The sequence below is a fragment of the Balaenoptera ricei genome, chromosome 2, assembly GCF_028023285.1.
Source record: "Balaenoptera ricei isolate mBalRic1 chromosome 2, mBalRic1.hap2, whole genome shotgun sequence".
NCBI lineage: Eukaryota > Metazoa > Chordata > Mammalia > Artiodactyla > Balaenopteridae > Balaenoptera > Balaenoptera ricei.
In genome coordinates this window covers 30,770,019-30,787,274 of record NC_082640.1, presented here as the reverse complement: position 1 = coordinate 30,787,274, position 17,256 = coordinate 30,770,019, and the positions used below count along the sequence as shown (strand labels likewise).

Genomic DNA, 17,256 nt, shown 5'->3' with positions numbered 1-17,256 from the left:
AAAACCAAGCCACAGCAAACATATTCAGTAGAGACACTTTGTAAGCATTCTGATTAAAATCAGAACAAGATATTTAAGTGATATCAGTACCTCATCTATATCATTTCTTGTTCTAGCAAACGTAACCTGTGTTTCTGGATCCCTTACTCTGTGAAAAGAGGACGTCACACCTCTGCTTACACCCAGTTCTGCTTCCCAGCCTCTGTCAGTGCATCTCTCCACATACACTGTCAAGACTGATAAAGATTATCTGTTGCTTTGTTTGTAGATTGATTCTCAGAGGTGAAAACCAACAGACAAGCAAAAAAACCAAGTCAAGTCATGTGCCAGAATTATGTTTCCTTCTTTACCGGTCTACTGTCGGTATCCTCCGGTCTTTGAAAAAAAAAGTTTCACATGGACTGTGTTTCATGCTATGAGTTACTCGAAATCATGATAGATATTTTGGTCTGTTTCATATTTGGATCATATCTTTTATGTTCAGTTTGTCTTTCTTTTGGAAAGAAGACACATCCGCCTCATTCAGCAAATGCCTGCAGTTTCCAGCTTCCTACACTTCTATGTGGCTTAGTCCATTTCATCCTTATTCTCGGGTCCTACCTGAATCCTGTGCTAATTTGAATCAGGTGCTTCATATGTAGATTGCAACTCTCCACCCTTTGGCCATCCATGGAGCCCCTGGATGCCCCTCTGCTTCCGCCTCACACGCTGTGCCCTTGTCACAGCTCCAGTGTCTGGGCGTGCAGTGCCCTTTCTTCCCTGGTCCTCCCTCCCAGGGCCTCTGACCTGCTCCAGCCTAGAGCTCACTGCTCAAATGTGGTCCTGGGGCTTCTCCTGACTGCAGTTCTGGGTTTGGACCCATTGTTTCCTGGAGTCTCTGTTTTCCCTTTTCTTGGTTCCTTCTCTTATTCTGCTGGAGTATTCTCTTTTATTATTTCCTAAGGAAAAAATGCATGAGAGCTTAACTTTTCGTTCACAGGTATCCAAAAATGTCTTTGGTGCATTCTCCCACTGGAGGGTCACTTTGGCTGGACTTTTAGACTGAAGCCATTTTCGCTCAGTGTTGCAGGCTTCGCTCCGCGGTGTGCCAGCATCCTGCAGGGCTGCCAGTCCATGCTTGCCTGGCTCTCATTCCTTTGAGGACCATCTCTTTTTCCCCTCTGGAAGCTTTTTGGAATTTTCTCTTGATCCTGGCTCTTCTAATAATTCATCATTTGTGGTTAGATATGGATCTTTGTATCATTCAGGATGCTTTCAGCTCCCTGAATAGGGCTTCCAACATATGGCAACTTGAAAGGTAAGGAGATGTACTGGCTCATATAATAACACGTCCCAAAGTGGGGCAGTTCCAGAGTTGGCTCATCAGGGCCCCACCTTCTCTCCATCTTCTCTCTCTGCTGACCTTGACACGTCAAAAGGGCTGCAGTGACTCCAGGCATCCCCTTGCCCTGCAGTGTTCAGAGTAGGAGAGGGACACTCTTGTCCTTGTGTCTTATTTTAAGAACTAAGAAATCCATCACAGACTCCCTCCTGGGAGACTTTTCCTGTATCTCATCGGCCAGAACTGGGTCACATGCCTCTCCCTGTGCCTGTGACGAGAATTACCGGGATTGAATTAGACCAATACAGAGCCAGTCTCTGGGGCTGGGGCTGGGGCTGCACAGAGGAGCATGAAGACAGAAAAAAAAGGAGGAATCATGATTTGGTTGTAAAGAAGAAAGAGGGAGGAATGGCTGTCGAGTAACGGGCCATTTCTTCAATTTTTATTTCATACTTTCAAATATAAAAATTTAAAATTCTGATACCAATCATCTCAAAACCATGCAAAGCAACCCAAAATGTTTACAAGTATTTCTCTTGAGTTTTTCTTCTTTAAACAATGATGTGATTAACATAACATGATTTTCTTGGATGAGAGGTATATATAGACATATGTACAGACAGACAGATAATAGAGACCCAGAACCAATTCAGTGGTAAGTGCATCACTGTTAATTCATCTGTCCCATCTCTGTACCCTTAACAGGAACAGAGGATGGCATTGCTCAGTGGGAAGAGTTTTCTGTTTTCAAACTGCGGAAGATAAGGTTCTGCCTCAGGCCCACGAGGGCCTGCACTGTCTGTGGTCAGGGCACCAGGTCTCACTGCTCGCATGTGTCTGCTCTTGTTCTGAAAGCTTGACCCCGGCTCCTTTGGGGGAGGGGACATTGAGCTTGACCCCCACACAGTGCGTCCGTGCCTCGGAAGGAGAAAAGCCCTGCTGTGCACACAGCCTCAAGGGTGAAGGGACACCCTTCTTGTTACCGGTGGTTAGACTGCTTCAGTCTGAAAGTTTGGGGGGTGACTCTTCAAGAGGAACAAATGCCCTTAGGCCTTTTGATTTAATTTTCCTGAGCTGGCTTCAGAGAGCTCTGTGGTGAGAATCACCCCTGGAGAACCGGGTATTCAGCTGTTTCACCCTGAACTCTTGTCTCCTATAAATCTAGGACACTTTCTGGCATTGTTTTTTGAGAAGTACTATACCTGAACTTGATTGTAGAGTGATAGAGAGCATGAGAGAGAACCTGAGATTCTTTGAATAAAGATTATGCATTCTTTTATATGACCATGGGATAATTCTCACTTTTCTAACAAAATACTACGCATATTTTTTTAATCAAAAAGTTTACTTAGGCTAATAATGAAAAACAGCTTTTTCCTGCCTCATCTGTGAAACTTCTAATTTTCACTCCTCTGAGGCAAATGTTTTTAACTCTTTTTTTTTTTTTCCTGGCATTTGTATCCATATTTCTATACAACTTGATCACACTGCTATTTCTTGAGTATTTAGTTTTAGATATTATTTATTGATAATTAATCTTTCTCCACTCCTTGTCCACAGACACACATGTCAATATTGCGATATCAGTTTCTAGGTATGTGTATATTTATATCCACATTTTGAGCCTGCAACTGTTATTCACAACAAGTCATGTACTGTGCTATGCTTACTTGTTTTTTCTTTGCTCAGCTTTCTGTCTTTCTAGATTAAAAAAAATTTTTTTTAATAAATTTATTTATTTATTTATTTATTTATGGCTGCACTGGGTCCTCATTGCTGCGCCTGGGCTTTCTCTAGTTGCAGCGAGCGGGGGCTACTCTTTGTTGCGGTGTGCAGGCTTCTCATTGCAGTGGCTTCTCTTGTTGCAGAGCACAGGCTCTAGGCGCTCGGGCTTCAGTAGTTGTGACACATGCACGCTAGAGCGCAGGCTCAGTAGTTGTGGCTCACGGGCTTAGTTGCTCCATGGCATGTGGGATCTTCCCGGACCAGGGCTCGAACCCGTGTCCCCTGAATTGGCAGGCAGATTCTTTTTTTTTTTTTTTTTTTAACATCTTTATTGAAGTATAATTGCTTTGCAATGGTGTGTTAGTTTCTGCTTTATAACAAAGTGAATCAGTTATACATATACATATGTTACCATATCTCTTCCCTCTTGCATCTCCCTCCCTCCCACCCTCCCCATCCCACCCCTCTAGGTGGTCACAAAGCACCGTGCTGATCTCCCTGTGCTATGCGGCTGCTTCCCACTAGCTATCTATTTTGCATTTGGTAGTGTATATATGTCCATGACACTCTCTCATCCTGTCACATCTCACCCCTCTCCCTCCCCATATCCTCAAGTCCATTCTCTAGTAGGTCTGTGTCTTTATTCCCATCTTGCCACTAGGTTCTTCATGGCCTTTTTTTTTTTTCCCTTAGATTCCATATATATGTGTTAGCATACTGTATTTGTTTTTCTCTTTCTGACTTACTTCACTCTGTATGACAGACTCTAACTCCATCCACCTCACTACAAATACCTCCATTTCATTTCTTTTTATGGCTGAGTAATATTCCATTGTATACATGTGCCACATCTTCTTTATCCATTCTTCTGTCGATGGACATTTAGGTTGCTTCCATGTCCTGGCTATTGTAAATAGAGCTGCAATGAACATTTTGGTACATGACTCTTTTTGAACTATGGTTTTCTCAGGGTATATGCCCAGTAGTGGGATTGCTGGGTCGTATGGTAGTTCTATTTGTAGTTTTTTAAGGAACCTCCATACTGTTCTCCATAGTGGCTGTATCAGTTTACATTCCCACCAACAATGGCAGGCAGATTCTTAACCACTGCTGCACCAGAGAAGCTCTTAAAATTTTTTGAATGTTTCCATTTGCTTTCCCATTTGTTCTCTATATAGTAATCACTAATTTATCACCAAAATGATTATAAAATTCTTTCGAGTATGTTCAGACCATCCACGCCAGCTCCATTCTCGAACTGGCGACGTCTTTCTCAGACGCCCTGTCTGCTGCTCTAATCTGGCCTTATCACCGCCAGCCGCTGCACAGCTGTCATCCTGGGGCTTTAATATCATCCTTGGCGTTCCCTTTGACTCCCTCTTATGTTGAAGCTCCTGTTTTCTGAATCTCCAGAAATCTATGTTCTCAACTTACATATCCCTTTTTAATTGAAATATAGTTCATATACCATAAAATTCACCCTTTTGAAGTGTACAATTCAGTGTTTTATTATATTCACAGAACCGTGCTTCTGTCTAATTCCAGAATATTTTCATCACCCCCAAAATAAACCCCAAACCCGTCAGCAGTCATTCCCCTTTCCTTTCTCCCTCCAGACCCTGGAAACCACTAATCCACTTTCTGTCTCTGTGGATTTGCTCATTCTGGACATTTCAAATAAATAGAGCCATACAACATGTGGCCTTTTTTGTCTGGCTTCTTTCACTTAGCATGTTTTTTGAGGTTCATCTATATTGTAGCATGGATCAGTATCTCATTCCTTACATAGCTGAATAATACTCCATTGAATTGATATAGCACATTTAGTTCACCCATTCATCAGTGGAATGGCGTTGGGATTGTTTCCACTTTTTGACTCTTGTGAATAATGCTGCTATGAAATTCGTGTGCAAGTTTTTGTGTGGATGTATGTTTTTTTATTCTTTTGGGTAAGTATAAGTATACTAACCCAAGTATACTTGACCTTCAAGTAAGCGTTAAGTATACACTTATTCATTTTGATAAGGTACATCCTTCAGCAGCTTCCTGAGAAAGGATGAATAGCAGCACGTTTTTGGGACCTTGAATATTTGCAAATGCCTTTATTGTACCCTTACCCTTGGTTGACAGTTTGAGTATAGACTTATCAGGTGGAAACTGTTCCCTCAGAATTTTGAAGGCATTTTCTCCATTGCCTTCTACCTTCCAATGTTGCCACTGAGAAGTCCACTGTCGTTTTTATTCCAGATTCTTTTTATGTGACCATTTTTTTCATCTTTGAAAGTTTATAAAAACTTCTCTTTTCCCATAGTATTCTGATATTTCCAAGTGATGTCCCTAGTGTAGTATTTTTCCCATTTATTATAGTGAAAATTTAGTGGAAACTTTTAATCTGGAAACTCATCTTTTAAGTCTGGGAAATTTTTCTGTACTATGTCTTTGGCAATTTCTTTCTCTTTTTCTCCTTTGTTCTTCTTGATGTGTTAATTACTGAGGTTTAGACTTCCTGGATTGATGCTCTGTGTCAGTTAGCTGTGTAGTAAACTACCGCCAAATGTAGTGGCTTGAAACAACCACCACTAATTTAGCTGAAGATTCTGGAGGTCAGCAGTTTGGTGTGGGCCTCGCTGTGCAGTCTCTCTCGTCTTGGCTGGGCTCATTCATGCGTCCCTGGTCAGCTGCTGGGCTTGCTGGTGGTTGGCTGGTGTCAGATGGTCTCAGCTAAGACAGCTCCTCCCCCACATGCTCTCTAGTCTTCAAGACAGCGAGTCTGGGGCTGTTCACATGGCGGCCACGTAGGGGTCTGGGGAAACAAGCAGGAATGTACAAGGCTTGTGTGTCACTTCCGCCACATTCTACTGGCTAAAGCAAATTCCAAGGCCAGCCCGATTCAAGGGGAGGGGGAAGAGATGCCACCTTTGTAGGCTGGAGCTGCAGTCTCATTGCATAGGGGATGTGCTTTGCCCTGAATGTTTGTGTCCTCCTAAAAATTCATATGTTGAAACCCTGATCCCCAAAGTGATGGCATTTAGAAATGGGCCTTTGGAGAGGTGATTAGGTCATGAGGGTGGAGCTCTCATGATGGGGTTAGTGACCTAATAAAAAGAGACATGAGGAATCTTGATTCAGCTCTGTCTCTCCCACGTGAGGATACAAGGAGAAGACATCCATCTACGAACCAGGAAGCGGGTCCTCACCAGACACCAGATCTGCTGGGACCTTGGTCTTGGACGTCCAGCCTCTAGAACTGTGGGAAGTAAGTGTTTGTTGTTAAGCTGCCCAGCCTGTGGCATTTTGGCTGTAGCAGCCCGAGCTGACAGGGACAGCGTGGACGCAGGGAGTGTGGAGCATGGTGGCTGTCTTTGTAATAGGCCACATGTTCCCGTGTGCTGCTTCTCTACTTTTATTTTTCTTGAAATATTTCTCCACTTGACCCTTCAAGCCTTCTGTTGAGTTTTTAATTTCTACTATTGTATTTGTAATTTCCAAGAGTTTTTTTCTTGTTTCTTGATTTTTCTTTTTTTTAAACAGTAGTGTGATGATTCTGGCCTGAAACAGACCCTTTCCTGTATCCTTTAGAGGGAACCCACCTTGCTGGCACCTTGAACTTGGATGTCCAGCTTCCAGACCTGTGAGAAAAATACATTTCTTCTGCTGAAGCTGCCCCGTGTAGGGTATTTGGTTACCTGAGATATGCAGTGTAGACTGCTTCACAGTCACGGGCGAGCTTCCTCTGAGGCCCGGCCAGCGTCCTCCCCCGGCGCCTCTCTGACAGAGGGAGGGGCACTGGCTCGGGACCTTCCCTCGGCTGAGCCCCCTGCCCGCCTTCAAGTATGATCCTCACCCCGTCTGTCAGCTGGGAGGCCGAGGTGAAGAGAGGCTCAGACCTGGGGATGCTGCGCCCCCAGGAGTTGGGGGTGTGGCTCTTCCTCCCGGTTTGCCCCTGCCCGCCCCCTTCCCCCATCCTAAGCCCAGCACCCTTCCCCATCTCTTCTTCCCCTGGCTCCTCTCCATATGCTTTAAATTCATTCAATACCAGAAGGATTTGAGAAACTTGGTTTGCCTGCGAGCCTTTCCGCGCCGGGGACCTTTTCGCCCTGAGGAGCCTCAGGCCTCTCAGCCCTGCTCACGGTCCTGTTTCTCTGCCCCTTCTGCTCTGCCTTCCATTCTTCTTCATGCAGCAAACCCTGCTGCTGTTGTTACGTGTTCCTTCTGCACCTCAGGCTCACTCTGCCCTTAGGAGCAGTGTTCATGGTTGCACAGACCATGGGGCTCTCTGCTGGTGGCCTTTGTGGTGGCTCTCGGCTCTGGTGGCTCCCCGCCACGCCCCAGCTTTCCCACCCAGCACGCAGGTACCTTCTCAGCCTGCTGGCCAAGGGTGGTCCAGTCCTGGGGGAAAACGCGTCCATCCTCTGGGGGCGGAAGTACAGATGAGTCCATCCTCACATCAGGGAGAAATGGTCAGGCCATGCTGCCAGCATCCTCTTAAGAAAGGACGTCCCAGGCAAAGCTTTTAGTTTCTGCAACCCTGGGTCTTTCTGGCAAAGAGAAATGGGTGGTTACGGTTTGCATTCAGCTGTGCGATCCACTGCTTTTAAAGCGTCCAGTTCCACGGCCTCTCCAGCAGGCTGTTGAACTTGGTGTGATTCCTCACACATGACGAAGAACTTCCATCTCCCAGATGCTGATGTTGTTATTGTTCTCGAGTGTGGAGAGAAATAAGAAAAATCTTCTGTAGCTACTGCTCTTCTAAACATGGATTCAGTTCCTGTTTGGTTGACTCCATGAAAAACCGTCTCCAGAAGACACTGGGAACACAGCAGCTCTTCTCATTTTCCAGTGATTTGCCCAAGACAAAGTCATTGTTTCTTTTTTTCCTTCTACTCCGGGGAAGGCTCTTGCCTGTCTTCCGGGTGAATTTTCAATGGCATTTGCACCAGGAATGGTCACTCTTTCTGGCTGTGGCTGACCTCCTTACACTGAAGTCCCTGGAAGCACCTGGCAGGTGCCCAGAGGCAGGCTTCTCCCCGTGTCTACACCGCCTCCCAGAGGCAGCATGGCGAGGCCAGCGGTGACTTCAGTCTGCCCATCCATTTCAGCAGCCCCTTTCCTGCCATGATAAGTAGCTTGATTTATGACAGTTGCTGCAGTCTCTTCCCCTGCTTTGTTAGAGAGAGAGAGAGGGAAACCTCTATTGGAATGAGTGTCTTTGGGGAAGAAGCAAAACTTCTTTTGGCAGAAACTTCCTGAGCCCATTAGACACATTAGTCCAATCTGTGTGGAGGCTGCTTGAAGAATCGGTGAGGGCAATACAGGCGGCAGGCAAGAGGGTGGGGCGGGCCAGGAACCCACACTCTTCCCCTGTGATTTGGTAGCTCCCTGTAGAGAAGGAATCACAAACAAGGATTCAGCCAAATACATCTCTCACAGCTCTGATCTTCTGACTTTTAATTCTGCTGGCATGGTCACAAATAAAAAATATGTGAGGCCCCGTTCTCTTTTCTTCCTCTGTCGTTTCTGGCCAAGTCACAAGCTCTGAAATCTTTGCTTCCAGAGATACTGTGCTGGGGCGGAGAGACCAGACCAGTGTCAAGGGATGTGGCTTCTGGTTCCAGTCCTGTTATTCAGGTGTCTACTGAGCGGCACTCGGACCTCATGTCCTCAGAACTCAAGGAGGAATTAGAACCAATGACCCGATGGAGATGAGCATTAATATGAACTAGAATCCTGTAAATTGAGTTATTAATGGTGATCCTCAGTGTCTCCACTTAGAAAATTACTCAAAATATGTAGCAAACAAATAACATGAAAATTAAAATGGCACATTATAAGATATCGATTTAACACAAAAGAAGGCAGTAACAGAGGATCTTGGAACAACAGCAACAAAGGTGAGCATTTTAATTTAAAATCTCTTACAAGATAAAATTTCAACTGTTCAGTGTTCCCCACAAGCCATTTAACTTATAACATTCACACATTTCCCATTCCATAAAAATGAAATTTCATGTCTTGATGCCTCACCCTCGAGGGTACTGTCAGAGCTGCCTGAAAATGGAGACATCTATTATTTGGATAAAAAATGTTTTTTAATCCATTTTAAAGAGTTGTATTTTTTTAAACAGACAATTTGATTGATCAGTTGGCTATTATATTGATTAAGACAATTTTGTTTGCAAGTGACAGACACCCAAGTAAAACCATCCACAAGAGTAATTTATTGTCATGTGTATAAATTAGGATTCTTTGTTGCAGACAACAGAATCCACTCCAGTTTGTTTCAGAGAAAGGAATTTATTACAACATGTTATGTGGTTTATAGAATTTCTGGGCAGGTCAGGGACACACACTTAGATCCTACAGCCAGAGAGGCACCTGTCAGACAACAGGACTCATCTTCTGAAAACCCCACAGTGACTTCGGCCCCGGCCCACAGCTGAGGGCCGGGACAACAGACGCTCCACCTCAGCTGCTCAGGCGGGGGAGACAAGCACTGGGTCCATCCTGCCTGGAGGAGGCCCAGTTTCCCTGAGTGTAGGCTCATTTCCACCTGCCAGTGTCCTGCAGATGTGTGGCTAGTGGGATCTCGGTCACACATGAAGCCTTTGCTGCAATGGAGTCTGGGAAATGTAGGCTTTAGCTTCCCACCCTCGAATTACTGAGCAGGAGCGGTAACAGTGTGCAGGGCATTCCTGGGCAGGAAAGAGCTGGCCTCAGCAAAAGGGCTGGCACTGGACACTGGAGAAGTGAGAAAATTCTGTCTCCATGTTTCCTCTGCCTCTCTCTGCCTGGCTGCCAGAAGCTTCAGAGTTTTACCTTAGAGTCCAGGCCCCAGAGGGGTCTAAGTCCCATTTCCATCCTCCTGAGGAAAGGGATGGGTGGGCCCAGGCAGGGTCAGCTGCCCACTTCTGACAGGAACAGAGCCAGAGTGCACCAAATGGCCATTCGCTTGGAAGTAAAGAAAATAATTTTCAGAAAAGAGTAGCAGAGGGGAGAAGTGTAGTGTCTGGGCAAACCAGACGATATCAAGAAGGCAAGAATTCTTGCTGAAGCAACTTCATCCCTCAGTTTCTGTTGGCTGAGTCTAGCTCTGTCTCCCTGCTGGATGGGAGTGTGGCTTTCTCACACCATTGTATGTTCACTGTTCTTCTGTATCATAGCTGCTGGGAACAAAGCAGGTGGTGAGAGCAAGACACTCAGCCCCGTTGTCACCCAGACGAGTGGCCTTGGGCAAACCACTTCAGCCCTCTTCTCCCCTGTGTGCAAAACGAGCTGGCAATAGATGCTCCAGAGACTGTGGAATTTAGACTACAGATGCAGTGGTCCCTCCATGGCATCCTGAGAGGGGCCTATTGGAAAGACAGGAATAGAGGAATCTAGTCAAGCACCCGATTAGTAGCTTAAAGGAGGAAAGGATGATAAAGGAACACCTAGAGGTTCCAGATGACCTGAGATCTCCAGAGTCAACCCACTACTGGAAATTTTTTAAATTTTAGGTGAAATTTATGTAACATAAAATTAACCACTTGAAAGTGAACAATTCAGTGGCATTTAGTACATTCACAGTGTTATGCAACCATCACCTCTGTCTCGTTCCAAAATGTGCTCATCACCCCAAAAGGTGTGGTGTTTCAGTTCTCTTGGGTCTATACCTAACCATGGAATTGCTGGGTCACGTGGTAACTCTGTGTTTATGCAGAACTGCCAAATTGTTTTCCACAGTGGCTGCGTCATTTCACACTCCTGCCAGCGACGTACGAGGGTTCCCATTTCTCCACAGCCACACCAAAAAGTTGTGAAGGGGTGTCCCTGTGGCTTTGATTTGCTTTTCTGAGAAATTTCTGAAGTGACAGATGACACTTTTTCTTGATTCTTGAGGAGAATCCTGGCAGATAGGAGGTGGAGTGAATGCCTGCAGCAGAGCAAATGTTATCCCAGTTCTCAAAACAGAGGGGAAAGTGGGCTCCAGAAACTCAAGCCTTCCATCCCCAGCCACATCTGAGGGGCTCCAATAACCAGATGGAAAACAGGAAGAGAGGGGCCCCAGGGGAAGGCCGTTTCCCCAGTGAACCTGTGGTCACGTCATTGCAATCGTGCGTTTGTACTCTTTTGTGAACAGCATAGAGACACATTGTGGGTAGGTGGCCTCACTGTGGGATGCACAGTCACACCCCAAGACAGGAGGGCTCTGCGTCTGGGTTGCCTGGTATCAGGGCCTCTGGGGCAAAGATGGGGCAGAGTGGCAGGAAGTGATCCAGGGATGTCTTGGGAGATTGGCTGTCCAGAGATGACCAGCTGCATGAGAAGGCAAGGTCGACTGGGACCAGGTTCTGGACTGGGTTCAAAAATGGATGACACATGACCAGGCTCTCTAGGTGACTGGCAACTTGGGTGTAAGAAAATTTGCCTATTCAGTGGCGTGCTGGCCCACATGAGTGGAGAACATGGTGTGGCCTCAGGGAGCTGATCTAAGTGAAAAAGCCATTAGCAGATGTCTCCCACCAGGGTGGAGCTCTGCACCATCAGACAGCCACATCCTAAGGAAGGGAAAGCTGGCCTGTGCTTGGAGATTAGGGCAGCGAATGCCACCCTGTGACAGGCGAGGGGCAGCGACCTCCCCACCGCCGTGGCCCACACCGTGTACACCGCTCCTTTGCCCTCCAGTCCACCCACCGCCTGCCTCCTGGCTTCCACCATCATGTCTGTTTTCACATTCCAGTTTCTTTGCAGTGGAGCCTCTATGGCCTAATCATCTAATAACGATTCCTCCCTCTGCTCTCCCGTCCCCACCACACTGGGCGGCACAACCCCAGAACTTTTTGCACCTGTTCCCTGTCCTGCCCAGCAGTTTCGCAGGCATAGCCTGCACTGTGGGAGGGTCCAGACAGGGTTCCATGGGTCAGTCCCTGGGGCTCCTGGACCCCAGGACTGGAAACATTGGCTGGAGGAGTGGTTTTGCTTCTGTGGAGATGGTTGTATGAAGAGGCTGCCATCTGTCTTCCCTCCCAGGCCCCTTGGGGATGTGGGGCCTCCCCTGCCCCTCGATTAGCTCAGGTCTGATGCGTTAGCCAGCCCCTGCTTGCCCAGCTGCTCCCCCAGCCTGAAAGAACCTTGGTGACCAGACCAGCCTGTACAGCTTCTAACCAGATAGACTAACCCTCTCAGGCTGCTGAATGAGGCACAGAATTCAGCATAGGGATTTCTCCAGTTCTGCACATAAGGAGTTTGGAAGTTGCCACTCTGTCCTAACAAGTAAAAAGCTGAACATCCTGAGAAGTCAATAACTCTTCTTGGGTCCCTGAGAGAGGGGAGGGCATATGGCCAACCACTGCCCCCAAGATTGGAGAGACAGGCAGCTTCCCAGAGCAGAGATGCAGGGCTGGAAACTGCTGCAGAGCCTGGGCCAGGGCGGGAAAACCTGGAGTGTAATTGATGACTTGTTGGAGGCTTGATGCCGACAACTCTGAGAGTTAAAAACTCCAGGGGACCCAGTCACGGGAGGTTTTCCACAACTTTGTGAAATTTGCCTCCAGGAGCTCGACCCTTCAGAAAGTAGGCATAGAGGGAACTTACCTCAACATAATAAAGGCCATATATGACAAACCCACAGTCAACATCATTCTCAATGGTGAAAAACTGAAACCATTTCCTTTAAGATCAGAAAAAAGACAAGGTTGTCCACTCTCACCACTATTATTCAACATAGTTTTGGAAGTTTTAGCCACAGAAATCAGAGAAGAAAAAGAAATAAAAGGAATCCAAATTGGAAAAGAAGAAGTAAAGCTGTCACTGTTTGCAGGTGACATGATACTATACATAGAGAATCCTAAAGATGCTACCAGAAAACTACTAGAGCTAATCAATGAATTTGGTAAAGTAGCAGGATACAAAATTAATGCACAGAAATCTCTTGCATTCCTATACACTAATGATGAAAACTCTGAAAGAGAAATTAAGGAAACACTCCCATTTACCACTGCAACAAAAAGAATAAAATACCTAGCAATAAACCTACCTAAGGAGACAGAAGACCTGTATGCAGAAAACTATAAGACACTGATGAAAGAAATTAAAGATGATACAAACAGATGGAGAGATATACTTTGTTCTTGGATTGGAAGAATCAACATTGTGAAAATGACTATACTACCCAAAGCAATCTACAGATTAAATGCAATCCCCATCAAACTACCAATGGCATTTTTCACAGAACTAGAACAAAAAATTTCATGATTTGTATGGAAACACAAAAGACCCAGAATAGCCAAAGCAATCTTGAGAAAGAAAAACGGAGCTGGAGGAATCAGGCTCCCGGACTTCAGACGATACTACAAACCTACAGTAATCAGGACAGTATGGTACTGGCACAAAAACAGAAACATAGATCAATGGAACAGGATAGAAAGCCCAGCGATAAACCCACGCACATATGGTCACCTTATTTTTAATAAAGGAGGCAAGAATATACAATGGAGAGAAGACAGTCTCTTCAGTAAGTGGTACTGGGAAAACTGAACAGCTACATGTAAAAGAATGAAATTTGAACACTCCATACACCATACACAAAAATAAACTCAAAATGGGTTAAAGACCTAAATGTATGGCCAGACACTATAGAACTCTTAGAGGGAAACATAGGCAGAACGCTCTATGACATAAATCACAGCAAGATCCTTTTTGACCCAGCTCCTAGAGAAATGGAAATAAAAACAAAAATAAACAAATGGGACCCAATGAAACTTAAAAGCTTTTGCACAGCAAAGGAAACCATAAACAAGACGAAAAGACAACCCTCAGAATGGGAGAAAATATTTGCAAATGAAGCAACTGACAAAGGATTAATCTGCAAAATTTACAAGCAGCTCATGCAGCTCAATATCAAAAAAACAAACAACCCAATCCAAAAATGGGCAGAAGACCTAAATAGACATTTCTCCAAAGAAGATATACAGATTGCCAACAAACACATGAAAGGATGCTCAACATCACTAATCATTAGAGAAATGCAAATCAAAACTACAGTGAGGTATCACCTCACACCCGTCAGAATGGCCATCATCAAAAAATCTACAAACAACAAATGCTGGAGAGGGTGTGGAGAAAAGGGAACCCTCTTGCACTGTTGGTGGGAATGTAAATTGATACAGCCACTATGGAGAACAGTATGGAGGTTCCTTAAAAAACTAGAAGTAGAACTACCATACGACCCAGCAATCCCACTACTGGGCATATACCCTGAGAAAACCATAATTCAAAAAGAGTCATGTACCACAATGTTCACTGCAGCTCTATTTACAATAGCCAGGACATAGAAGCAACCTAAGTGTCCATAGACAGATGAATGGATAAAGATGTGGCACATATACACAATGGAGTATTAGGCATGAAAAGAAACAAAATTGAGTTATTTGTAGTGAGGTGGATGGACCTGGAGTCTGTCATACAGAGTGAAGTAAGTCAGAAAGAGAAAAACAAATACCATATGCTAACACATATATATGGAATCTAAAAAAAAAAAAAAAAAAAAAAGGTCTGAAGAACGTAGGGGCAGGACAGGAATAAAGGCGCAGACAGAGAGAATGGACTTGAAGACACAGGGAGAGGGAAGGGTAAGCTGGAACAGGGAGAGGGAAGGGTAAGCTGGAACAAAGTGAGAGAGTGGCATGTACTTATATATAGTACCAAATGTAAAATAGATAGCTAGTGGGAAGCAGCCGCATAGCACAGGGAGATCAGCTTGGTGCTTTGTGACCACCTAGAGGGGTGGGATAGGGAGGGTGGGAGGGAGATGCAAGAGGGAGGAGATATGCGGATATATGTATACGTATAGCTGATTCACTTTGTTATAAAGCAGAAACTAACACACCACTGTAAAGCAATTATACTCCAATAAAGCTGTTAAGAAAAAATTACAAGGCATATCAAAAAGCAAAACAAAACAACAAAACAAACAAATGAAAAACCCAAAACAAACAAAACCCACAATTTGAAGTGACAGAGCAAGCTTCAGAATGAAACGTGGCAGGGATGTTGGAATTATTAGACTGAGAATTTAAAGCAACTATGATTAATGTGCTAAGGGCTCTAAGAGATAAAGTAGGCAGCTTGCAGAAAAGATAGGCAATGTAAGCAGAGAGATGGAAATCCCAAGAAAGAACCAAAAAGAAATGCTAGAGATCAAGAATACGGTAACAGAAAAGAAGAATGTCTTTGATGGGCTTGTTAGTAGACTGGACACAGCTGGGAAAGAATCTCTGAGCTAGGGGATATATCAACAGAATTCTCAAAAACCAAAAAGCAAAGAGAACAAAGATTGAAAAAAAGGAAAACAGAATATGCAAAACAGTGGGACAAGTACAAACGATGTAACTTATGCATAATGGGAACACCAGAAAGAGAAGAAAGGGAGAAAAGAAGAAAAGAAATGTTTGAAACCATCATGATGGAGAAATTCCCCAAGTTAATGTCAGACACCAAACCACAGATCCAGGAAGCTCAGAGAACACTAAGCAGGATAAACGCAAAAAACAAAACAAAACAAAAACACGAAAAAAACAAAAAACACCCTACACCACACACAAAAACCCCTCAAAACAAAACATCAGTCCTCCCCTGCAAAACAAAACACAACAAAAACTATACCTCAGCATACTATTTTCAAACTACAGAAAATCAAAGATTAAAAATAAAAATCCTGAAAGAAGCCAGAGGGGAAAAAACATCATATCCATAGAGAAGCAAAAATTAGAATATTGTCTGACTTTTCCTCAGAAAGCATGCAAGCAAGAAGAGAGTAGAGTGAAATATTTAAAGTGTTGAGAGAAAGAATGCACCCACCTAGTATTCTTTACCCTGTGAAAGCATCCTTCAAAAGTGAAGGAGAAATAAAACTTTCTCAGATAAACAAATTGACTTGTTGCCAGTGGACCTACTTTGATAGAAATGTTAAAAGAAGTTCTTTGAAGAGAAAGAAAATAATATAGTTCAGAAACTTGGATTTACATAAAGTAAAGAAGAGCACTGAAGTGAAGATAAATAGAATAAGAAGGTAAAATAAATATTTTTCTTGTCCTTAATTGATCTAATAGATAACAGTTTGTTCAAAATAACAATAAACACAATTGTATTTGAATATGTATGCTTATATATAAGTGAAATGAATGACAGCAATGATACAAGGGAGGAATTAGGGAGATTTTATTATTATAATGTACTCACACTACCTGTGAAGAGGTATAGTGTTACTTGAAACGAATTAGGTTAGTTGTAAATGTATATGGCAAACTCTAGGGCAACCACTAAAAAAAAGCAAAAAAAGAAGTCTAACTGATATTCTAACAAAGTAGAGAAAATGGAATTATAAAATGCTCACTAAAAACAACAAAGGCAGAAAGAGAGTGGAAGACAAAAATAGACACAACGAACAAGGGCAACAAACAGAAAATAGTAACAAATGGTAGATATTAATCTAACCATACCAATAATCACTTTCAATGTCAATAGCTTAAATGCACCAATTAAAAGAATTTGTTAGAGTGGATTAAAACACAAGACCCAATTATATGTTGTCTACAAGAAACCCACTTTAAATATAAAGATACATATAGATTAGAACTAAAAGGATAGAGGGAAAAATATATTATGTTAACACTAATCAATAAAAAAGTGGGAGTAGCTGTATTAATTTCAGGCAGAGCAAGGAAAGTTATCAGGGATAAAGAAGGGCATTACATAATGATAAAGAGAATTCTCCAAGAAGACATAACAATTCTTAATATGCACGTACCTAACAACAGAGTGTCAAACTACACAAGACAAAAACTAATAGAACTGCAAGAAGAAATAGTTGACTCCACTATCATAGATGGAGCTTTTGACACCCCTCCATGATAAATGGACAGATCTGTCAGAAAATCAGTAAGAGCATAGTTGACCTCAATAACACCATCAATCAACTGGATTTAACTAACATCTCTAGACTACTTCTTCCAGCAACAGTAGAATACATATTTTTCTCAAACTCACATGGAATATTCACCAAGTCATACCACATTCTGGGGCATAAAACACCCTTTAACATATGTGAAAGAATAGGGATAAAGCAGTGTCTGGTCTCAGACCCCAGTGGAATTAAACAAGAAGTCAATAACAGAAAGTAACCTGGAAAATCCCAAAACACATGGAGATTAAACAACACATTTCTAAATAAC

At 43.7% G+C, this 17,256-nt stretch overlaps 1 protein-coding gene across 2 annotated transcripts in view; it reads left to right on the top strand.

Moving 5' to 3' along the window:
- Window positions 1–17,256, top strand: part of TM2D3 (TM2 domain containing 3) — a 113,492-nt gene that overhangs the window by 56,955 nt on the left and 39,281 nt on the right. The window contains exon 6 of one of the 2 annotated variants that reach the window (XM_059912277.1): window positions 2,882–2,915. The exons of the other annotated variant lie outside the window; for it this stretch is intronic. Coding sequence (XP_059768260.1) covers window positions 2,882–2,915 — 34 coding nt within the window. Of the gene's footprint in view, window positions 1–2,881; window positions 2,916–17,256 lie in introns of those variants that run through there. 2 annotated transcript variants of the gene reach the window in all.